This window comes from Curcuma longa, chromosome 11 (genome assembly GCF_044706935.1).
Source record: "Curcuma longa cultivar G26 ecotype Majalengka, Jawa Barat chromosome 11, ITB_CL_G26_1.1, whole genome shotgun sequence".
Taxonomy (NCBI): domain Eukaryota; kingdom Viridiplantae; phylum Streptophyta; class Magnoliopsida; order Zingiberales; family Zingiberaceae; genus Curcuma; species Curcuma longa.
Window position 1 is genome coordinate 17,707,804 of NC_133871.1, and position 23,587 is coordinate 17,731,390.

General features: G+C 37.6%; 3 protein-coding genes across 3 annotated transcripts; 2 read left to right on the forward strand and 1 right to left on the reverse strand.

The window, feature by feature from the left end:
- Nucleotides 1-430: 430 nt before the first annotated feature.
- On the reverse strand, nucleotides 431-3,232 carry LOC141839344 (tubulin alpha-1 chain). Its single transcript, XM_074727073.1, has 5 exons — nucleotides 3,018-3,232; nucleotides 2,407-2,621; nucleotides 2,127-2,326; nucleotides 1,012-1,520; nucleotides 431-903 (listed from the first exon to the last, which is right to left on the reverse strand). The coding sequence occupies exons 1-5, from the start codon at nucleotides 3,128-3,130 to the stop codon at nucleotides 591-593; spliced, it is 1,350 nt and encodes a 449-aa protein (XP_074583174.1). The 5' UTR covers nucleotides 3,131-3,232; the 3' UTR covers nucleotides 431-590.
- Nucleotides 3,233-5,579: 2,347 nt separating this feature from the next.
- On the forward strand, nucleotides 5,580-8,598 carry LOC141837249 (uncharacterized). The gene is made up of 5 exons (XM_074724687.1): nucleotides 5,580-5,613; nucleotides 7,441-7,611; nucleotides 7,710-7,839; nucleotides 7,935-8,115; nucleotides 8,248-8,598. Exons 1-5 carry the CDS (start codon nucleotides 5,580-5,582, stop codon nucleotides 8,596-8,598), a joined length of 867 nt encoding a protein of 288 aa, XP_074580788.1.
- Nucleotides 8,599-18,723: 10,125 nt separating this feature from the next.
- Nucleotides 18,724-19,832, forward strand: LOC141837250 (transcription repressor MYB6-like). Its single transcript, XM_074724689.1, has 4 exons — nucleotides 18,724-18,859; nucleotides 18,953-19,082; nucleotides 19,178-19,348; nucleotides 19,433-19,832. The coding sequence occupies exons 1-4, from the start codon at nucleotides 18,724-18,726 to the stop codon at nucleotides 19,830-19,832; spliced, it is 837 nt and encodes a 278-aa protein (XP_074580790.1).
- Nucleotides 19,833-23,587: the final 3,755 nt, after the last annotated feature.

A 23,587-nucleotide genomic window follows, 5' to 3' on the forward strand; every position in this document is an offset into this window, starting at 1 on the left:
CAAAAGGGTTGCATGGACCCGTACTTTTTATTTTTATTTTTTTAATATTAACACGTTGCATACTAAATTGTCGACCACCAAGGGTGCATGGGACCATCATTTTATAAAAAATCAGTAATATTCAAATTAGTTTCTTTTTCACTTTAGAAGAGGATTAAAGGGTTGCTCCTAAATTGTTATTGGAGAAAATTTTATAAAAACATCAGTAAAATTCAAATTAATTTCTTTTTCACATTAGGAGAGGAATTATAATCCGAATATCCAGAACAATTGCACCATTGCTCCGGATACAATGATGGACAGTGGTAATTGAAAAAATAGATGGACAAATGAGGATGAAAATGTCAAGTATACCTTCGTGTGTGCACTCCTTAAGGATTGAAACAAAACTGATAAAAATGGAAAGACAACGAGAATAAAACAAGTGTGGCAACAAGGCATACCAACCAAATAGTACTGAAAAGCTAACAGTTTCTGACATAACGTCATAAACAATCCCAAGTAGCCAACACAAACCCACCTGATGGAAGAGAAAGTAATACACGACCAAAAAAGTAGAAACACAATCCTCGTACAGCGAACATGAGCATTTAGTAATCTTCTGGGTCTTCCTCATCGTCAGCACCTTCTGCCCCAACCTCCTCGTAGTCCTTTTCAAGGGCAGCCAAATCCTCTCGTGCCTCTGAGAACTCACCTTCTTCCATTCCTTCGCCAACATACCAGTGAACAAAGGCTCGCTTAGAATACATGAGGTCAAATTTGTGGTCGATCCTTGAAAACACCTCGGCAACAGCAGTGTTGTTGCTGATCATGCACACAGCTCGCTGGACCTTGGCTAGATCGCCTCCAGGCACCACAGTGGGAGGCTGGTAGTTGATGCCACACTTAAACCCAGTAGGGCACCTACAAAACATAACAACCAATCGTCAATTGTCAAGTATAACAAGAAACTTTGATCTTAGAGAGTTCTGGAAAATTTTCATAAACACCATGATGTTACAGAAAACTCACCAATCAACAAACTGAACTGTTCTCTTGGTCTTAATGGTCGCAACAGCGGCATTGACATCTTTGGGCACAACATCTCCACGGTACATCAAACAACAAGCCATGTATTTTCCATGCCTTGGGTCGCATTTTGCCATCATGCTGGATGGCTCAAAAACAGCATTTGTGATTTCAGGGACTGAAAGTTGCTCATGGTATGCTTTCTCAGCAGAAATGACAGGGGCGTATGAGGAGAGCATGAAATGGATTCTAGGGTACGGGACAAGATTGGTCTGGAACTCAGTTATATCCACATTAATGGCTCCATCAAACCTCAGAGATGTGGTCAAGGAAGATATAACCTGAGAAATCAGTCTGTTCAAGTTGGTGTAAGTTGGTCGCTCAATATCCAGAGACCTTCTGCAAATATCATAGATGGCCTCATTGTCCAATAGAACTGCAACATCAGTGTGCTCAAGCAAAGAGTGAGTGGAAAGGACACTGTTGTAAGGTTCCACAACTGCTGTAGACACCTGCCAATAAAACACGAAAGGATAAGTTCATACTGCAGAATAAGTACATGTAAACCAGATTGATAATCACAGGCAAACACAATGCAAGCTAAGCAGCTACAGAAATCAAAAACAAAAGCACAAATGTGCCTTTCACTTGGATGCCAACCATGCAACCTCAAGGTTTTTATGCAATCCTCATTAGGTGGATGATAATGAGGTAGAAGTTGAATTATTTTAATTTTCCACATGCAGTTCACCATTTGGTGTGGCAAAGCAAATTGCATCGATATTGCCAATACAAACACATAAACATGACATCCCTTAAGCCATATCAGGACTACTTGAGAACCATTATAAAGATCTCAGAAGGTGCTATATCTTTAGCATCCCAAGCTCTGTACTAAATTTTGTCAGCTTATAGATGATATAATGCAAAATGCAAAGGCCAGATGAAATTAAAACATAGACAACAATTTGAAAGATGAAAATATTTATAGGCACTAACAATATCTTAAGGCTACATTACACGCATTGGAGAATAACAAGGACAAGCCTGCTAGATAGTAACCCTCAAGATAGATATTTGACCTTAAACTAAGTAAGCTTGCACAACTTCTTTAATACCTGAGGAGAAGGATAGATAGTGAAACCAAGCTTTGATTTTTTGCCATAATCCACAGAAAGTCGTTCCAAAAGTAGGGATCCCAAACCAGATCCAGTACCACCTCCAACAGCATTGAAGACTAAAAATCCTTGCAAGCCAGTGCAGTTGTCAGCTAGTTTTCGGACACGATCAAGGCACAGATCAACAATTTCCTTTCCAACTGCATGTCATAAGAGCAATCAAAGAGTAAGTTGCAAGAGGTTCTAATGGCAAAAAGGAGGCTCCAAGAACAATAGCTACCTGTGTAGTGACCCCTGGCAAAGTTATTTGCGGCATCCTCCTTCCCAGATATGAGTTGCTCCGGATGGAAGAGTTGGCGATAAGATCCAGTTCTAACTTCATCGATGACAGTCGGCTCCAGATCCACGAAGATGGCCCTTGGCACATGTTTCCCAGCACCAGTTTCGCTGAAGAATGTATTGAAGGCGTCGCACGCCACTCCTACACTAGAATCACTGAAGAAGACGACCAACACGTTAGACAAAGAAGAAAAAATATCTTCTTAACTAAACTATCGCAGAAAATCGTGCTTCCGATGTTAGCGGAATACTAAACGAGCCAGATCCAAAACAGATTTCGGAGTAATGATCACCAATTTCACGTCATTCCCTAAACGACTTCCAACATCAAACCAAATTTAATAGAAACCTGTAGATCTCGTTGTCCCAGAGACCAAAAAGCATACGACGCTTTTCCCACACAAACAGGCCAACCCAAATTCGAAAGAAAAACCTTAGATCTGGTTGTGCAAGAGACAAAAACACATCCAAATTTTTTCCCACTCAAACTCAAAAAGCCGCTGAGCAAAACGCAAGATCTAACAACAAAATGCAGGCAGCCACAGAGATCACCTGGGCATGATGCCATCCGGCTGGATGCCGTGCTCGAGGCAATAGAGTTCCCAGCAAGCATTCCCGACCTGAATCCCGGCCTGGCCGATGTGGATGCTTATGATCTCCCTCATCGTTTCTCCTCGCCTCTCGCCGGGGACGGAACCCTAAAGATCTGGACTGGAGCGGCGAAAGAAAGCAGAAGAGGAAAGGGCTTTGTGTGCTAGGGCGTCGCAGTGGGGGAGCGGGTTTTCAATTCGCTGGTTCAAATCCGATTAAATAATTGCTCTCAAGTCCGATAACTGATGGGCCCCGCATTCTGCGGACGACCCTTCGGTGAAATTCATAACATGGTCCTATATATTTTAAAAAATTAAAATGACATCCTATTATTTGAAAAGAATATCAAAGAGCCCCATAAAATATCTTTACTTTTGTAATAAATCTGTCCCTCTTTCCACTTTGTGTTCGAAAAATAACTACTCTATTGTGGTCGAGAACCTGTGCCTATATAATTTAATCTTTAACGCAAATATGACAGATCATTTGTTCAATAAAAAATTAATTTTAAAGTTATTTTCAAATTTCAACTGCTTTTTATATATTTGAATTTGAGTATTTAGAAAGGAGGATCGAAGTATGAAGAAGGAAGGGGGCAAATCGAAAAAATTGACGATCAAAGTTTAACGTCACGTGCAGCCTCCCAGTGGTAGAACGGGAAGCCACGATGGGACACGTGAAAGCTGAGCTGTTCCTCAAAAATGCATCAGCCGGTGTCAGGATAGCGTGGCGCCCACTCCAGGTACTTTCGGGTTTATATTTTTAAATTTGAGTATTAACAAATTAAAACTCGCCGATTTGGCGGGAAGTTCAAATGTCAATTGCTGCTGTGGCTGACTTGAGAAACTGAAACTCAAAGTGTGTTCAGCACAGAAGTCCTTTGCATGATGCTCAGTGAACCAATGAAATATTTCATACCTATTAAAATCTCTTCGTCTTCTACAAATCTGTTTAATCACAATCAACTTAACTATATGAGGGCTATTAAAATCTCTTCAGGAATCATATTAAGGTAGTTGAGCACTCGTCATCCCATAATGATAAAAAAAATCTTAACAACTATTGTTGTACGAAATGAAATTGTTTAGGACAAACAAATCCAGAAACAAAAACATAAGTACGTGCATGATCTAAAAGAAACATATATATATAGCTAGACCAAATAGCTAATTAGTTTGCTAGCTGTAAGTGGTGGATGGTTCATGTACACATCAAGATTTCACGTCTAGAAGCGAGCGAGCAACTGGAGCTCTGAAGCTAGCAGCTTGAAAGAAAGAATTATCGCAGCCAGGTTCCCAAGCTCTTAAACAGGGGAGGCCTTTTACCGCTGTCCTTGGGTACCTCTCGAGGTTGAATTACTTGTATCTTTCGCTGCCTTTTCGCTGCATGCATATATCAAGTAAATTAATATATATGCATGTCACTACTACTCTTCCTAATTCTTCAGACATGCATTTATATATATACATATATAATAATTAAATTGAATCCAACGTACGTACATACCGTTTTCAGTTTGTTGGTAGCCTTCACGAAGCTTGCGCTTTGACGTTTCCAGCTTAGATCGAAGCGATGCGTCCTGATCAAGACATTTGAATTGTTAAAACAAAACATAAATAGATAATACAATTGATCATTCTTTTTAAACGACTAGCTAGCTAGCTATATATAAATTAAGTGAGAAACTTATATTAATGGCTAAACTTAATTACATCTAGACGCATGTTTGGCAGTCTGGGAAGCTCTGCAGGTTGAGCAACAACAATCACAGGAGGCACAGGTTGATGCCCTGTGGAGGTTCTCTGTGACCTGCCTTGTGGATGTCTTGTGGATGGAGCAATCACAGGATCAGGCTCAGGTTGATGCTCTGTGAATGTTGGAAGCGACCCTTCCTGATTGCTAGGCTCAGGTGCAATCACAGGAAGCTCTGGTTGATGCTCTGTCGATATTGTTCTTTGTGGCTCCGATGGCTTCGTTTGGTCGTTGAGAAATCTTTTAAAACGAATCTTGCCATTTTTTGAAACTGACTGTAGCTTCCAGGTTTCTCGCCTCATCGCTTGTTCTTCACCAACGGCGACAGCAGCACGCTCTGGTTTCTGTTCCTCAGAAGGAGTCAGCGGCAGGAATAAAGCTCCACCGCTTTTGACGGCGTTGCCACGGCCAGAATCCTCCTCCCTCTCCTCGGTAGCTTTGACCTCGATCGCTTTGATGACGTTGACACGGCCGTCATCTTCCTTCTCCTCGATCGATTTGACTTCGATCGCTTTGACGGCGTCGCCACGGCCGTCATCCTCTTTATCCTCGATCGCTTTCATCTCGATCGCTTTGACGGCGTTTCCGCTGCCCTCGTTGGCCTTCGGCGCGGCGAAGAGCATCTGTGCAATCTCATCCCGCCGGCTCTTGAACTCGTCCGGGTGATCGGAAGCAGCGACGCGTATGGCTTGTCGGATGACGTGGAAGATGTCCGAGTCGCCGGCCGCCCGGAAGAAGCCCCGCCAGTGGTCGAGAGAAGAAGATGTCGTCATGGAGAACGTCGATCGTCGGAGTCACGGGACTGGTCTAATGCTTTGCCGATGGAGATGAACAAATCGCTCGCTCTCTCACTCAGCAGTCGGCAGTCTCCAGTTTCTTCGAAATAAACGCGAGCAACTATCGGTCTGTTTATAAAAATTATAACAGAAAATAATAATGATAAGAACAAAAAAAATGCGCGCAACTGTCTGTTTATAAAAAATATAATAGAAAATAATAATGATAACAACAAAAAAACGCGCGCAGGTTCGAATAGATTAATAAAAAAATAACAGAAAATAATAATTTTTAAAAAAAAACCCGCGCAGGTGATAGATTTCCGCTGATGGCGCCGACCAATGGTCGAGCCATTATCTATTATTATTTTATTTTATATTTTGAAAAATTACTGTATAGTTTAATAATTTTAAAAGTAAAGTACGAGACTTGAATATTTAAAAAATTAGATGCCTAATAATTCAGTAAATTGTAAAAATAATAATACCTACAAATTAACTAACGGAAAGTGAATGAACAGTGATAACAATGTTTTTCGATATATCAAATGCCACGTTTTTGCTGACTCTTACAAGTCAGCTTGGACGAACTGTTGACCAATATTATATTAATAAAAGTCAGACTTGTACCAACAAACCAATTAATGGCCCCACGGCCCCCACGTCATAATTAATTAATTAATCAATTTCTTTTTTTAAATGCATTTTTACTCATATTCAAAAAACAACAAATTAAAATACAGCTCGTCGTCACTCTAACTTATTGTATTTCATATACAATCTAACAATTGACAAAGTTAACTTTTAGTCTAACAAAAATAAAATTTACTCACACCATATTTCAATATAATCATTTATCTATGAATTAAACTAACAAATATAATTTTTTTGTCTTTTTTTTCTCATTTTGTTCAAATACAGAAATACTAATGACTTGCTTAATGAGTACTAATCAAGTTTGTGATTGGAAAATTTTGGCTTTATGTTTGGATTTCAATTAATTGTATGTTGTCTTCTTCAAGTAATACTCAGATATAATCAACCTATAATTTAAAAGTTTAATTACTTTTAGTTGCAAAGAGTGGGACAAGTAACTTTGGGTTTTAAAAGCTTAATTCAAAAAATATTATTATTATTTTCTAATTAGTGATCAGCCAATTAAGAATATAGTCGTGTCTCATGGAGAAGTTCAGAGAGCCGAATACGATTTGATCGTGTTCCTTGACATGGTTGTATTTGATCAAATATAGATATCCAGCAGTTAATAAGGCCATGACACAATGATAACACTTATCTAGAAGGTTTTCTAATACAAAGAATTTGAACTTTGAAAAATCATAATTTTTAATTTGAATTAAATCATGTGATTTATAATCTATCAAATCAAAATTTCTTCATACATCAGCAATGATTAAAGTTGATTAACTGCTATAATATTATAAAAGTCTTTACTTTTAATACTATATATATATATGGTAAGGTAAGTAGATGTTAATGTGTAACAATTATTTTATTTTAAAATAATTTTGATCAAATTTAAATGATTTGAATCAAGTAGTTAGTAAATAATTTTTGATAATGATATTTTTATATATAATAATTTTAATTTTAAAAAAATTGATTTTTCACGAAGTTATACATCGTTCACCTAACGTTGAAATACAAGACATTTTTAATATAAACATGTGATGGAATGCCTTTTAATTTAATTTAAACATTTTCTAAAAAATATTCTTTGGAATTTTAGCAGAGCAAAGCAAAGCAGACAATTCCAAGCCCTCTCTCTCCCTTTGCCGGGAAGCTTCTGACTGCCTGATAGATCTTCTCTATATATTTGAACGAACGGTGAATTGCAGCACACAGAGAACGAGGAAGGAAGAAAGGAATCGATCGAGGGAGAGCTCCCTGCTGCGAGAAGGCAGCTGGCCTGAACAAGGGGCCATGGAAGCCGGAAGAGGACCAGATCTTAGTGAACCACATCCGCGGATTCGGCCATGGCAACTGGCGCGCCCTCCCCAAACAAGCCGGTGAGCTAGCGCCTCGATCGACGATCGACTACTACATGTAATGTAAAGATCAATTATCTCAGTCTTTGAACTCTTCTTTTGGTTCCTCGATCGAGCAGGGCTGTTGAGGTGCGGGAAGAGCTGCAGGCTCCGGTGGATGAACTACCTGCGGCCGGACATCAAGCGAGGCAACTTCACGGAGGAAGAGGAGGAGACCATCGTCCAGCTGCACCGGAAGCTCGGCAACAGGTACGACCGCATGCATGCACACGCTTGATGATTGATTGATCGTTCGTTCAGTTCGTTCGTTGCTCAGTAGCTCGCTTGGGTACGTGCATGCGCAGGTGGTCCGCCATTGCTGCGAGCTTGCCAGGGAGGACAGATAACGAGATCAAGAATGTGTGGCACACGAATTTGAAGAGGCGTCTCCTCGACCCGAACTCGGCGTCAATGATACAGAATATGAAGAAGAAGAAGAAGAAGAGCAAGAAAAAGAGCGAGAGCTCCAACGCTCGACCGAGGTTGGTCGAGCCACTCGATCGATCCGACGACAGTCCTGACACATCAAAGAACGAGCTCCTCGTAGAGTCAGAGATCGAGGGGGTTCAGTTGGAGACATCATCCAGTGTAGATTTCTGCACGAGTATGATCCATGAGTTCCTCGAACAGTCAGAGATGGAGAGGTTTTGGTCGGACGCATTCATGTCCATGGATGTCATCGCCACAGAAACATCCCCTACAGATCATCAATCAAACAGTGACGACTTCTCTTCCAGTACCACGATTGCAGATATCAGCATTAATGGCGATCCTACTGATGGCAATTTACTGGAGGATGAACGTCTACAAGTAGCAGCAGAGATGTCGGACCCCTTCTCCATTGATCATTTTGCAACGATAGGAACCCCTGCAAGTCCAAATCACTACTGCTACGACCTATTTAACAGTGACGACGACATGGATTTTTGGCGAGATTGTCTCGCGTACAGTTTGCAAGAAGTATTTTGAAGGCAGAGAGATCTAGGCATCAAGATAGATCTTGCTCAAGAATCAAGATCTATTAAGCTCTGTACGGTGCAGCCATTAAGCTCTCCAACAAATAATCACGCATTTCAAATTCAAGTCTCTGTTGCTCCATATTAAAAGAGATTTTTCTTTCAATGAAAAACGGATCTAAGAATGTTTTCGTGAGTACTTTCTAATTTATCTTAGTGATTGATGAAAATTTTTTATAGAATTAAATTGATCATCTTCCGGATTAATCGATTCTAAGAGTTTGATATCAAGTGTTAACTAAAAAATTAAATTATAGTGCCTATCAGATATATTAAAAAAATTTTATGTTTAATACTATAACTGAATTCCTAAACTCTAAAGGAAAAATATTAAATGGCTTAATCCGTAAATCAAAAATAAAAAAACAAAAAATAATTTCCATTTTAAATTATTTTTGTATTTAATGTTATTATCTAACTCCTAAATAAAAAAATCTTAAATGACTTAATCGTAAATAAATAAATATACAGTGATATATTTTAAGATGCACATCATATATGTTAGTACCGATGGAATCAAAATATATTCACAGATGGTATGATATTGTCCACTACCGATCCTAAGCCCTCATGGCTTTGTTTATCCACTTTGGTCCAAAGGCTTCATTGGTTGGAGATATTTTTTCATCCTTTTAACACCATGATATTTTTCATGTACTTTAGATGTGGGACTATGTTTGTACCCTTGCAACCCAACAAAAAAAAAAAAAAAAAAAAAAAAATATATATATATATATATATATATATATATATATATATATATATATATATATATATAATATATATATATATATAATGGAAATATTTAAGGCTGTTGTTTGTTGACTTATGGTCGACTTCAAGTCATAATCTATCCTTTTCTTCAACCACGTTTGTATACATATACATGCGTATACAGCTTAAAAGCTCTCGACCAACTTTTTGAAAATCTAAGGAGGCGTTTGGTATGTCCATTTTTCATTTTCCATTTTCATTTTCTGTTTTTCAGAAAATGAAAATGGAAAATCTGTTTGTTTAGAATCCGCGTTTTCTATTTCTGGAAAATGAAAAGGAAAACACAGGGAAAATAAAAAATGATAAAATGTCGTTTTCCAAATCTGTAGCGCAAGATGGAAAACGGGAAAACGCGGCGCGTTTTCACGCTTTCCACTTCTCCTCGACGCCGCGATCAGTCCCCTACCTCGTCTTCCCCTACCTCCTCCGCTTCAAAACCCCAACTCCTCTCCAGCAACTTCGCCACCTTCGCCTTCTCCTTCTCCTCGGGTGGCATCTGGAATGCCAACGCCGCGGCCCCTCTGACCGCCGCGATCAGTCCCGGCGGGATACCGTGGTTCGCAAGCCGGAAACAGGCGAAGGCCGCGGCCGCGGACTTGAGCAGATCCGCCTCGGATCGGCCCGCATCCGGCGATATCAGGGTTCGGAAGTCGATCTCCGCGGGGTCCCATAGCGTGGCTTCCTGGGGGAAGATGTGGTGCGGGAGATTGAGTTTGGGGATGCGGAGGAACTGAGCGAGGAAATCGGCGAGCTCCTCGCCGTCTCCAGGCGCGTGAGGGTGTGCGCCGGCGACGGGTGAGGGCGGCGGCGCACGGAACTCTGAGGGAGGAAGCATGGCGTCTGGGGTAGGGGGAGACGCATGGAGGGGACGAGGGACAGCGACGGGTGAGGACATAGCTTTATTTTTAATTAAAAAATAAAAAATATAATTAATAAAACCAGTTAATTCTAATTTATCAAACCAAACACATTTTCTAATTTTCTTTTCTAGAAAACAGAAAACAGTATATCATACCAAATGCATTTTCTATTTTCTGAAAATTAAATCAGAAAATAAAAAATTAGAAATAAAAAATAAAAAACAGAAAATGAAAAACATCTTCCAAACCAAACGCCCCCTAATTTAGACTACAGATTGTCGTCTTCTTGTTGATCTTTCTGTCTGACATTAATTTATATATAAATATTTTAATTCATTTATAATCTTAACACAGATCGAGTTTTCTTCATGATCTAATTAATGGTATAAATGTATTATATTTTGCATGTATATATATATATATATGTGATACATGCTCGTAGGATAGAAATGTATATTATATTTTGCATGCATGTGATAATTAGATCCTGTGATGCATGCATGATCATGACGTATCGTAATTGCTTTCATTTACCTATAGAAAATTACTAGACTCTCGCATTGGCCAATTACAATTAATCACTTTTTATTTTGATATTAATATTACAATTTCGATAACTAAATACATTTTAAATACTTGTAATATATATTCAAATGTAATTAAGCAATGACTTAACACTAAAATCGAACCTTTAAATCACAAAAAAAATATCAAACAAATTGAGATAATTATCTCACAGATAGAAATTTTAATATTAATCAAAATTAAAGAAGATTTTTGATTCAATTGACTTTATCCATGCATGCGAAGAACTTACAATTTTAAAAGAATCTTCAATTACTTTTCTGCAAACATAACCAAAATGAAAACGTCAACTAATTTAATATTTTTAGAAAAATCTAACATTAATTTTGACTCTTGACATTATTTAATTAAGTTTAGTCAAAATGTCTTTCAATCATTTTCAATCAACTTCAACTCATATCGATTATTTCCACAAATTTATCCTACTTAAGTACACAAAGTCAAATGACCATTTCAAGCATGCATCAATTTAAGCGCAGGCTAATTTGGCTGCGTTGAATAATTAATTTGTCGCTGGTAGGAATCTACAATCCTAGCGGCCCCACACGGTCGGTCCCACGACCATATATGAGGAGGTAAATTGAAAAGCTACAGTTGACCATGACGGAGAAGGGTATTACTTCAGCTTTGTCGAGATTCGATCATTGTTTACTTCAGCAATTCTGCTCCGTTAATTAACCAACTCAATTATGTTCCGGGGCTCTTATATATGTTTAGTTTCATTTGGAGCACGGATGATATAATTAAAGGATGGATTCCTCTGTTTACTCTTGCAAAAAAACATACATGGACAGACGGATTATAAATTCATGAGCGGATATCAAATTTAACTTGTTTTCTTATCCGCCCAAATCAAATGGAACCAACTTTCCATCCATCGTCGCATCTTCATCTCAACCTCACCGTCATAACAGCTCGATGACAGGGCTATAAATCGGCCATGACCTTGCTCGCCGCTAGTTTGCAGGCGAGGCGCAACCTCTAGTCTCAAACGGATTAGAGATGTTCTCACTTCTGAGAGAGTGTATAAGCGTAGTGGAGATATTCTGGATCAGAAATGTTTTCAATGAGCATATGAGCAAGACGGAGATATTTTCATAAAGCATGTAAGCAAAGTGGAGATGTTCTCGATTGGATATATTCTCATAGAACACATGAGCAAAGCGGAGATGTTCCCAAATGGTATATGAGTAAAGTGGAGATGTTCGCAAAGAACATATGAGCAATGTGTGGATGCGCCCTTAGAGTGTATGAGCAAAGTGGAAATATTTCCAATTTGAGATGTTCTCATAAAATACATGAGTAGAATGGAGATGTCTCCAGTTGAAAATGTTCTTAAAAAGCATACGAGTAGAGCGATATGTTCCCGGTCTAGATATTTACAAAGAGTGTATGAGAGTCGAACAAAGATAATTTCAATCAAAAATGTTCCATATATGCTGACCTGATGACAACGTGACCTTATTGAACGGCCACATTAAGTCATGTTGGACTGGGAGCACTTAATCTCCTTATATGTCAAACATGATTAATTATTGGCGGGAAGTTCAAATGTCAATTGCTGTGGCCGACTTGAGAAACTGAAACTCAAAGTGTGTTCAGACAACAGTCCTTTGCATGATGCTCAATAAACCAATAAAATATTTCATACCTATTAAAATCTTTTCATCTTCTACAAATCTGTTTCATCACAACCAACTTAACTATACCTGAGGGCTATTAAAATCTCTTCAAGAATCATATTAGTAGTTGAGCACTCGTCATCCCATAATGATAAAAAAATCTTAACAACTATTGTTGTACGAGATGAAATTGTTTAGGACAAATAAATCCAGAAACAAAAACATAAGTACGTGCATGTTCTAAAAGAAACATATATATATAGCTAGACCAAATAGCTAATTAGTTTGCTAGCTGTAAGTGGTGGATGGTTCATGTACACATCAAGATTTCACGTCTAGAAGCGAGCGAGCGAGCAACTGGAGCTCTGAAGCTAGCAGCTTGAAAGATAGAATTATCGCAGCCAAGTTCCCAAGCTCTTAAACAGGGGAGGCCTTTTACCGCTGTCCTTGGGTACATTTCGAGGTTGAATTACTTGTATCTTTCGCTGCCTTTTCGCTGCAACGCATATATATATCAAGTAAATTAACATGCATGTCACTATATACTACTCTTCCTTCACCAGACATTATTGAATCCAACGTACATACCGTTTTCAGTTTGTTGGTAGCCTTCGCGAAGCTTGCGCTTTGACGTTTCCAGCTTAGATCGAAGCGATGCGTCCTGATCAAGACATTTGAATTGTTAAAACAAAACAAAAAAAAATACAATTGATATATAATTCTCTTTAAACGACTAGCTAGCTAGATATAAATTAAGTGAGAAACTTAACGGCTAAACTAACTTACATCTAGAAGCATGTTTGGCAATCTGGGAAGCTCTGCAGGTTGAGCAACAGCAATCACAGGAGGCTCAGGTACTTGATGCTCTGTGGATGTTCTCTGTGACCTGCCTTGTGGATGTCTTGTGGATGGAGCAATCACAGGATCAGGCTCAGGTTGATGCTCTGTGAATGTTGGAAGCGACCCTTCCTGATTGCTAGGCTCAGGTGCAATCACAGGAGGCTCTGGTGGATGCTCTGTCGATATTGTTCTTTGTGGCTCCGATGGCTTCGTTTGGTCATGGAGAAATCTTTGATAACGAATCTTGCCATTTTTTGAAACTGACAGTAGCTTCCAGGTTTCTCGCCTCATCGTATCTGCTTGTTCTTCACCAACGGCGACAGCAGCACGCTCTGGTTTCTGTTCCTCAGAGGGAGTCAGTGGCAGGAATAAAGCACCACCGCTTTTGACGGCGTTGCCACGGCCAGAGTCCTCCTCCCTCTCCTCGATAGCTTGGACCTCGATCGCTTTGATGACGTTGCTACGGCCGTCATCTTCCTTCTCCTCGATCGATTTGACTTCGATCACTTTGACGGCGTTGCCACGGCCGTCATCCTCCTTATCTTCTATCGCTTTCACCTCGATCGTTTTGACGGCGGCGTTTCCGCAGCGGCCCTCGTTGGCCTTCGGCACGACGAAGAGCATCTGTGCAATCTCATCCCGCCGGATCTTGAACTCGTCCGGGTGATCGGAGGCAGCGACGCGTATGGCTTGTCGGATGACGTGGAAGATGTCCGAGTCGCCGGCCGCCCGGAAGAAGCCCCGCCAGTGGTCGAGAGAAGAAGATGTCGTCATGGAGAACGTCGATCGTCGGAGTCACGGGACTGGTCTAATGCTTTGCCGATGGAGATGAACTCGCAGTTCGCTTCGGAATAAACTCAGCAACTGTCGGTCTGTTTATAAAAAATATAACAGTTTCTAATAATGATAATAACAAAAAAGCGCGCGCAACTGTCGGTCTGTTTATAAAAAATATAACAGAAAATAATAATGATAACAACAAAAAAAACGCGCGCAGGTTCGAAAACAGATTAATAAAAAAATAACAGAAAATAATAATTTTTTAAAAAAAACTTGCGCAGGTGACAGATTTCTGCTGATGGCGCCGACCAATGGTCCAGCGATCTAACAACTTATCTATTATTATTTTATTTTGTATTTTGAAAAATTGCTGTATAGTTTAGGTGGCGTTTGGTTTGAATTTTTTTTTATTTTTTATTTTTATTTTCTAATCTAATTTTTAGAAAATAGAAAATATGTTTGATATAATATACTATTTTTTATTTTTTAAAAATTAAAATTAAAAAATATGTTTGATTTATTAATATAAAAAATTATAAATAAAATAGATTTTTTAATAAAAATATCATCATGAAAAAAGAAAAATCATACAAAAAAAATCAACCATATTAGAAAGGGGTGTGACCTTCTAATACAGCATTACATAACTTGAAATCTAATTGAAATCAAATTAATTAATTAATAAAATTTAATTTAAATATTTATAAATTTAAAGAATAATTTATTTTAAATTTTAAAAAATAAAAAAAATCAAGGAATTATATTTATTAATTTAATGAATTATTTTATTGAAATAATTATTTTAATAAATTATTTTATTAAAATATATATAAATTTATTTTAAATTTTAAAAGATAAAATAAAAAATTATATTTATTAATTTAATAAATTATTTTATTAAAATCATTATTTTTAATGAATTATTTTTATTAAAATAAAATTATCAAATTATATTTATTAATTTAATAAATTATTTTATTAAAATAATTGTGTGATGAGGAGGTGTGCGCCACTGTAGCCGTCTTTTCTCATTTTCTATTTTTCAATCATAATTTTTATTCTCTATAGAAAATGATATTTTATTATTTTTTATTTTCTTATAAAATAACTTTTTATCTTCTAGAAAATAAGATTGAAAAATACAAACTAAACAGAACTTATAGAAAATAAGAAAATCAAAACAAAAAATGATCAAACCAAACGCCTCTTTAATAATTTTAAAAGTGAAATATGAGACTTGAATATTTAAAAAATTAGATGCCTAATAATTCAGGAAATTGTAAAAAAAATAATACCGACAAATTAACTAACGGAAAGTGAATGAACAGTGATAACAATGTTTTTTGATATATCCAATGCCACGTTTTTGTTGACTCTTAGAAGTCAAAAAAAAATGTCAAGCTTGTACGAACTGTTGACCAATATTATATTAATAAAAGTCAGACTTGTACCAACAAACCAGTTAATGGCCACACGCCATAATTAATTAATTAATCAATTTCTTTTTTTAAATGCATTTCTACTCGTATTCAAAAAAAATAATATTCCTATTGAATCCGCTCCTGTTGACTCTTCTCAACACCACGCTTAGATGAAAGTAGGCGAAGAGGAGGCCGTGAAGCTACTCGAACCTGTGATCACAACGACCGTGAGGAGGAAGGCCAGGGGCTGCCCTGGCGCGACCACTCTGATGCTTAAGTTATTTGTAAAGGAGAAAGAGGGTGTCAGAAAGCGAAGAGAAAGTAGAAACGGTGAGAATGCATACCTCCCTCTCTTACGGAACCAACCTTATATATGGGTCTAAGGAGTCATGTCACATCACGAGTATGGCTGAGGTCCCATCATCGTTATGAATTTGTCAGGAGGCATGGTATATTCAGAGTATGTGTCCTATCGTTGACTTAGTATCTGAAGGATCATGTCACGTACATCTGTCAGGGCATTACTATGATTGGTTGCAGAGGTGTCAAGAGGGCATTCATAACTGTACGATGGGGGAGTGGCCTTTCAAGGAACAGTGCAAGGCGAGTCGAAAGGCATTGATTTGACTCAGGAGGGAGAAGTCGCGTCGGGGCTTCGGATCAGCCTGCAGAGTCGACTCGGATGATTTGAGAGTTGGCAGGAGTCTTCCGCTCGGGGGATTCGGGCTTGTTTTGCGACCAGGGGCGGAGCTAGGATATTGATCGAGTGTGGGCAACAATATAATATATTTAATAAAGTCTTTAGATTTGAAAACTAGATCAATTTAGGTTTGGAGAATTGATATCATTTCAGAATTGGTTGATAATTATATGATTTTAAATATAAGAAGTTGAATTCCTACTATTTTCTCTCTTAAACTGGAACTGTATTACAATTGGAGTTTTTAATTCAAAACTAATCTAATAATGAAAATTTCTTCCCATCAGGAATTGATGCCGAACTAGCTGTACTAGGTAGGTTGTTGAAATAAAGATTTAAGACTAAAATAGATTAAGAGGGAATCACTCAATCACCTAGAAACTAGAGGTTTGAGTAAAATCGAGCCCTATTTTTATTTTTACAGAATAGGAAAAATTGATTAGTGGGTTATCTACATATAGCCATGAATTTTCAGGTTATGTTCAATCAGAAGTCAATAGGACAATGCCAGATAATTGCAACTTTCAAGATGTGTTTTAGCTCGAAGATTTGATGGACATCCAGGTAGTCCTCCTTTGACACTGTTATTTATCTACTTTCTTGAACCATTCAGCCTATATTAATTGGGTAGGAAACCAGATGACGGACATATGTTTCTTTTCTTTTTTTTTCAAAAATTGAGGACAATGGGAACTTGGTAGAAAAGAATCCAAATTTGGAACACAAGTATTTGGATATGCTTCTGCCTTTCACCTAAGACTCTTACTCAGACCCAATAACCCCTTTGCTTGAATCCAGTGCTACGATTAATTTCCCTAAGCAACTAAGGGTTTGGTTTGGGACTCTGTAACGCTCTAGTGTCGCAAACCCCCAACAATAAGATGTTAAAATTAGGGCCTCAACGTGCCACAGGGATATAGCTAGACTATACAACAAATTTTTCCTATCAATTTTCAATTCTCCGGATAGGAAAATGCCGACGGAACAGAACAAACTAAGATGGAAGCGAATCATAGACCGAGCAAAACCCACAACTCTGGGATCTAACCATGTACAAGGTAGAGTAAATAGAGCAAGAAAAAAAATATCCATGAACATCCATAAAAAAAAAAGGGAGAGAACACCTGATCGGGGCAGAAAAGGAAGAAACAAAACAGATCATTGGTGAACTCACCGGAAGCTCCTTCTCGGAATGACAACCAAGGAGGCCTCACAATACCTTGGCTTGTTGAGTTTTGTGGTCTTGTGGAGTGCGGCGACACGCAGTCGGAACAGCTCACAGGCGGCAGCAGTGGAGGAAGAAGAAGTCGAAGAGGAGGCAATGTCGACACGCTGCGATGGGGGATGAGGCGTCGAGGCCACGGGGGTTCCTCACTTCCTCTGCGATTTTGGCGTCACAGCGACGGGTTGGGTTGTCGTTCGATGAGAAGGGGCGAAAAAGAAGAAAAGGAACGAAGCAATTAGGACCAAAAAATATATATAATATTAATATTAATATTTTTTTGGTTCGGGCCCAGTGTGGGCAGTTGCCCACACTGGGCCCATGTAAGCACTGCCCATGTCTGCGACGAGCTTCCACTAGATCGCCGACCCGACTCGTCCGAATCAGTCCGCCCAACTCGACTCAGTGATCAATATGCCGGGGGATTCGGCTTGATTCGAGTTCTGCGAATCACACTGAGTTGAGCTCGATAAGATACTCTCGGACTTGACTAACCGCAACCCACTCCTCGCGACCATAACAAACAACAAATTAAAATACTGCTCGTCGTGACTCTAACTTATTGTATTTCATAGACAATCTAACAATTGACAAAGTTAACTTTTAGTCTAACAAAAATAAAATTTACTCACACCATATTTCAATATAATCATTTATCTATGAATTAAACTAACAAATATAATTTTTTTGTCTTTTTTTCTCCTTTTATGCAAATACAGAAATACTAATGACTTGCTTAATGAGTACTAATCAAGTTTGTGATTGGAAAACATTGGCGTTATGTTTGGATTTCAATTAATTATACGTTGTCTTTACTTTTAATACTACGGTAGATGTTATAATGTGTAACGATTATTTTATTTTAAAATAATTTTGATAAAATTTAAATGATTTGAATCAAGTGGTTAGTAAATAATTCTTGGATATAATAATATTTTTTATATAGTAATTTTAATTTTAAAAATTGATTTTTTACGAAGTTAATGAATAGTGGCTACATCATTCACCTAACATTGAAATACAAGACATTTTTAATATAAACATGTGATGGAATGCCTTTTAATTTAATTTAAACATTTTCTAAAAAAAAAGATTCTTTTGATTTTTAGCAGAGCAAAGCAAAGCAGGCAATTCCAAGCTCTTCTCTCTCCCTTTGCCGGGAAGCTTCTGACTGCCTGATCTTCTCTATATATTTGAACGAACGGTGAATTGCAGCACACAGAGAACGAGGAAGGAACCAATTAAGAGTTGCAGAAGAAGAATCGAGCTAGGAGATGGGGAGAGCTCCCTGCTGCGAGAAGGCAGCTGGCCTGAACAAGGGGCCATGGAAGCCGGAAGAGGACCAGATCTTAGTGAACCACATCCGCGGATTCGGCCATGGCAACTGGCGCGCCCTCCCCAAACAAGCCGGTGAGCTAGCGCCTCGATCGACGATCGAGTACTACATGTAAAGATCAACTATCTCAGTCTTTGAACTCTTCTTTTGGTTCCTCGATCGAGCAGGGCTGTTGAGGTGCGGGAAGAGCTGCAGGCTCCGGTGGATGAACTACCTGCGGCCGGACATCAAGCGAGGCAACTTCACGGAGGAAGAGGAGGAGACCATCGTCCAGCTGCACCGGAAGCTCGGCAACAGGTACGACCGCATGCATGCACACGCTTGATGATTGATTGATCGTTCGTTCAATTCGTTCGTTGCTCAGTAGCTCGCTTGGGTACGTGCATGCGCAGGTGGTCCGCCATTGCTGCGAGCTTGCCAGGGAGGACAGATAACGAGATCAAGAATGTGTGGCACACGAATTTGAAGAGGCGTCTCCTCGACCCGAACTCGGCGTCAAGGACACAGAAGATGAAGAAGAAGAAGAAGAGCAAGAAAAAGAGCGAGAGCTCCGACGCTTCGAGGTTTGTCAACCCACTCGATCGATCCAAGAACGAGCTCCTCGTAGAGACAGAGATTGAGGGGGTTCAGTTGGAGACATCATCCAGTGTAGATTTCTGCACGAGTATGATCCATGAGTTCCTCGAACAGTCAGAGATGGAGAGGTTTTGGTCGGACGCATTCATGTCCATGGATGCCATCGCCACAGAAACAACCCCTACAGATCATCAATCAAACAGTGACGACTTCTCTTCCAGTACCGCGATTGCAGAGATCAGCATTAATGGCGATCCTACTGATGATGGCAAATTACCGGAGGATGAACTACAACATGTAGCAGCAGAGATGGAGAGCTTTTGGTCGGACCCCTTCTCCATTGATCATTTTGCAACGATAGGAACCCCTGCAAGTCCAAGTCACTACTGCTACGACCTATTTAACAGTGACGACGACATGGATTTTTGGCGAGATTGTCTCACGTACAGTTCGTTCCAAGAAGTATTTTGAAGGCAGAGAGATCTAGGCATCAAGATATATAGATCTTGTTCAAGATGTATAAACTATATATATATAATTGAGAGAGAGAGGTGTATCGATAAAGATTATTACTTTGTTACTTTTGTTTTAGTTGAATATATCGATCTAATTCACTGAATTATATTAATTACGTACGATAAAATAAAATTTGAAAAAAAAAAGTCAGATTTGCACACACTGTGCTAGCTGGATTACTTTTACTATTTGAACACTTCAAGCCGTTAGTCAAACTTGCACACATTGACTAATCAAAATTTCCTTTCACCTTCCCTTTTCCCACTCAAACAGACAAATTACAGCGCCTCCCGGGTTATGGTGCTGCAATTACAGAGCAAAAGTCTCAGTTGCTCCATATTATAAGAGATTTTTCTTCCAATAGAAAGCGGGTGTAAGATTTTTTTATATTTAATACTATAACTTAACCCTTAAATTCAAAAAAAAAATCTTAAATGACTTAATCGTAAATCAAAAATATAAAAAATAAAAAATAATTTTTATTTTAAATTATTTTTGTATTTAATATTATAATCTAACCCCTAAATAAGAAAAAATCTTAAATGACTTAATCGTAAATATAAAAAATAAAAAAAATATATAAAATGATACTATTTATTATTTTAGGTGTTTAAAATTTATAGGACGTTCCGATTCTGATATAATGTACAGTGATATATTTTAAGATGCACACGATATCAATATATTTATATATATATTTTAATAATGGAAATATTTAATTTAAGGCTGTTGTTTGTTGACTTATGGTCGACTTCAAGTCATAATCTATCCTTTTCTTCAACCACGTTTGTATACATATACATGCGTATACAGCTTAAAAGCTCTCGACCAACTTTTGAGAATCTAATTTAGACTACAGATTGTCGTCTTCTTGTTGATCTTTCTGTCTGACATTAATTTATATATGAATATTTTAATTCATTTATAATCTTAATACAGGTCGAGTTTTCTTCATGAACTGTGCGCGACAGCCAATCCACCGTCCATCACGCGCAATTGTGCAAATCTGACTCGTCTAAAAATAGGAATGCACAGTGTCGCTCCCTCAACCCCCGCCGCTTCTAATCGTCGTTGCCGCGCTGTCCGACCATCGCCGACAGCCGAATCAGGCCCGATCGACGCGCCACTCGTCGGCGCGTGACAGGTGCCGAATCGTAATTGCTTTCATTTTGCTCGTAGGATAGAAAATTACTAGACTCTCTCTCATTGGCCAATTACAATTAATCACTTTTTATTTTGATATTAATTTTACAACGTTTCGATAACTAAATACATTTTAAATACTTGTAATATATATTCAAATGTAATTAAGCAATGACTTAACACTAAAATCGAACCTTTAAATCACAAAAAAATATCAAAACAAAATGAGATAATTATCTCACAGGGAGAAATTTTAATATTAATCAAAATTAAAGAAGATTTTTGATTCAATTGACTTTATCCATGCATGAAGAACTTACAATTTTAAAAGAATCTTCAATTATTTTTCTACAAACATAACCAAAATGACAACGTAACGTCAACTAATTTAATATCTTTAGAAAAATCTAACATTAATTTTGACTGTTGACATGATTTAATTAAGTTTAGTCAAAATGTCTTCAATCATTTTCAATCAACTTCAACTCATATCGATCATTTCCACAAATTTATCCTACGTAATTAAGTAGACAAAGTCAAATGACCATTTCAAGCATGCATAATTTAAGCGCAGGCTAATTTGGCTGCGTTGAATAATTAATTTGTTGCGTGTAGGAATCCCGAATCCACCATCCTAACGTCTCATACGGTTGGTCTTATGACCATATGTAAGGAAGTAAATTGAAAACTTACAATTGACCATGACAGAGGAGGGCATTACCTTAGCTTCGTTGAGATTCGACTCTTGTCTACTTTAGCAATTCTGCTCCGTCTTAACCAATTAATTATGCCCCGGAGACTCTTATATATGTTTTGTTTCATTTGGAGCGTGGATGATATAATTAAAGGATGGATTCCTCTGTTTACTCTTGCAAAAAAATATACATGGACAGACGGATTATAAATTCATAAGCGAATATCAAATTTAACTCGTTTTCTTATTCCGTCCAAATCAAATGGAACCAACTTTCCATCCATCGTTGCATTTCATCTCAACCTCGCCACCGTAACAGCTCGATGACAGGGCTATAAATCGGCCATGACCTTGCCCGCCACTAGTTTGCTGGCAAGGCGTAACCTCTAGTCTCAAACGGGTTAGAGATGTTCTCACTTCTGAGAGAGTGTATAAGCATAGTGGAGATAGTCTGGATCAGAAATGTTTCAATGAGCATATGAGCAAGACGGAGATATTCTCATAAAGCATGTAAGCAAAGTGGAGATGTTCTTGATTGGAGATATTCTCATATATATAACACATGAGCAGAGCGGAGATGTTCCCAAATGGTATATGAGTAAAGTGGAGATGTTTGCAAAGAACGTATGAGCAATGTGTGGATGCGCCCTTAGAGTGTATAAGCAAAGTGGAAATATTTCCAATTTGAGATGTTCTCGTAAAATACATGAGTAGAACGGAGATGTCTTTGGTCGAATTCGAAAATGTCTTTTTTCGAAAATGTTCTTAAAAAGCGTATGAGTAGAGTGATATGTTCCCGGTCAAGATATTTACAAAGAGTGTATGAGAGTCGAACGAAGATATTTTTGATCGAAAATATTCCATGTATGTTGACCTGACAACAACGAGACCTCTTATTGAGCGACCATGTTAAGTCATGTTGGACCGGGAGCACTTAATCTCCTTATATGTCAAACATGATTAATTATATTATATTCTATGCAGAGATGAATCCAACAAAGTTTGAGTGGATTTGAATCCAATGCACGAAAATCCCACCAACATGGGACATTAGAGAATGGTGTTGTACATAATCCTATGTTACTTTAATTTGCACAAAGTTATTTTCGAGACCCATGACCTTTTATATCACATAATAATAACTTTATCAATGCATCGAGACTTCCCTTCATATTATTATAAAAAATATAATAAATTATACATATTATATATAATAAAAATTATTACCTTATATTGTACTCTTCAACAAAATAATTGCAAAGATGAAATGAGAAGAGAAGTCTTTATTTTTAGATGATCTTAACTTACTCCGATAATAAAAAAAAGATAAAATAAATATTATTTTTATTGGAGAGAAAGAAAGACTGATTGCTATTAGTCGGCTGAAAAATAATAAAAGAAAAGAAAGAAGGAGGGTTGTTAATCTATAGAAGAGTGAGAATAAAAAAGTATTATTACAGGAGAAAAAGAAGAACAAATAATTAAATTAATTCGGCAAAAATAATTAAATTATTATTGAGAAGAAAAGAAGAAAAGAAGAAAAAATCGGCAAAAATAATTAAATTATTATTGAGAAGAAAATAAGAAAAAAAAAGAAAAAATCGGCACATAGAGGCACATAGATCACTTAACGAGACAATACGTGGAAAAGATTTTAAAAAAAGACATTAGATTTTTTTAAAAAATTTTAAACTTATTTTTAATCGATTGAATCAATTTAATCTAATTAAATTTAATTTAATGATCATGACGATCAATTAATATATTTTTTATAGTCATATATCTATTCGATGGATTTTATTCGACTTCAATTCTTATTTTAAATCAGCACCTTAATTTCATATTTGATAATATGATGATTCAATTTATTTAT

What these genes read in the sequence shown, in the direction of transcription:
- LOC141839344 (XM_074727073.1), bottom strand. Translation starts at nt 3,130, where the DNA reads ATGAGGGAGATCATAAGCATCCACATCGGCCAGGCCGGGATTCAGGTC. An exon ending in CTATCTATCCTTCTCCTCAG is followed by an intron (nt 1,521 to 2,126) that starts GTATTAAAGAAG and finishes TTTTATTGGCAG; the next exon opens with GTGTCTACAGCAGTTGTGGA. An exon ending in ACAGTTCAGTTTGTTGATTG is followed by an intron (nt 904 to 1,011) that starts GTGAGTTTTCTG and finishes TATGTTTTGTAG; the next exon opens with GTGCCCTACTGGGTTTAAGT.
- LOC141837249 (XM_074724687.1), top strand. Translation starts at nt 5,580, where the DNA reads ATGGAGAACGTCGATCGTCGGAGTCACGGGACTG. An exon ending in CGCCCTCCCCAAACAAGCCG is followed by an intron (nt 7,612 to 7,709) that starts GTGAGCTAGCGC and finishes TCGATCGAGCAG; the next exon opens with GGCTGTTGAGGTGCGGGAAG. An exon ending in CCAACGCTCGACCGAGGTTG is followed by an intron (nt 8,116 to 8,247) that starts GTCGAGCCACTC and finishes ATGATCCATGAG; the next exon opens with TTCCTCGAACAGTCAGAGAT.
- LOC141837250 (XM_074724689.1), top strand. Translation starts at nt 18,724, where the DNA reads ATGGGGAGAGCTCCCTGCTGCGAGAAGGCAGCTGGCCTGAACAAGGGG. An exon ending in CGCCCTCCCCAAACAAGCCG is followed by an intron (nt 18,860 to 18,952) that starts GTGAGCTAGCGC and finishes TCGATCGAGCAG; the next exon opens with GGCTGTTGAGGTGCGGGAAG. An exon ending in CACCGGAAGCTCGGCAACAG is followed by an intron (nt 19,083 to 19,177) that starts GTACGACCGCAT and finishes GTGCATGCGCAG; the next exon opens with GTGGTCCGCCATTGCTGCGA.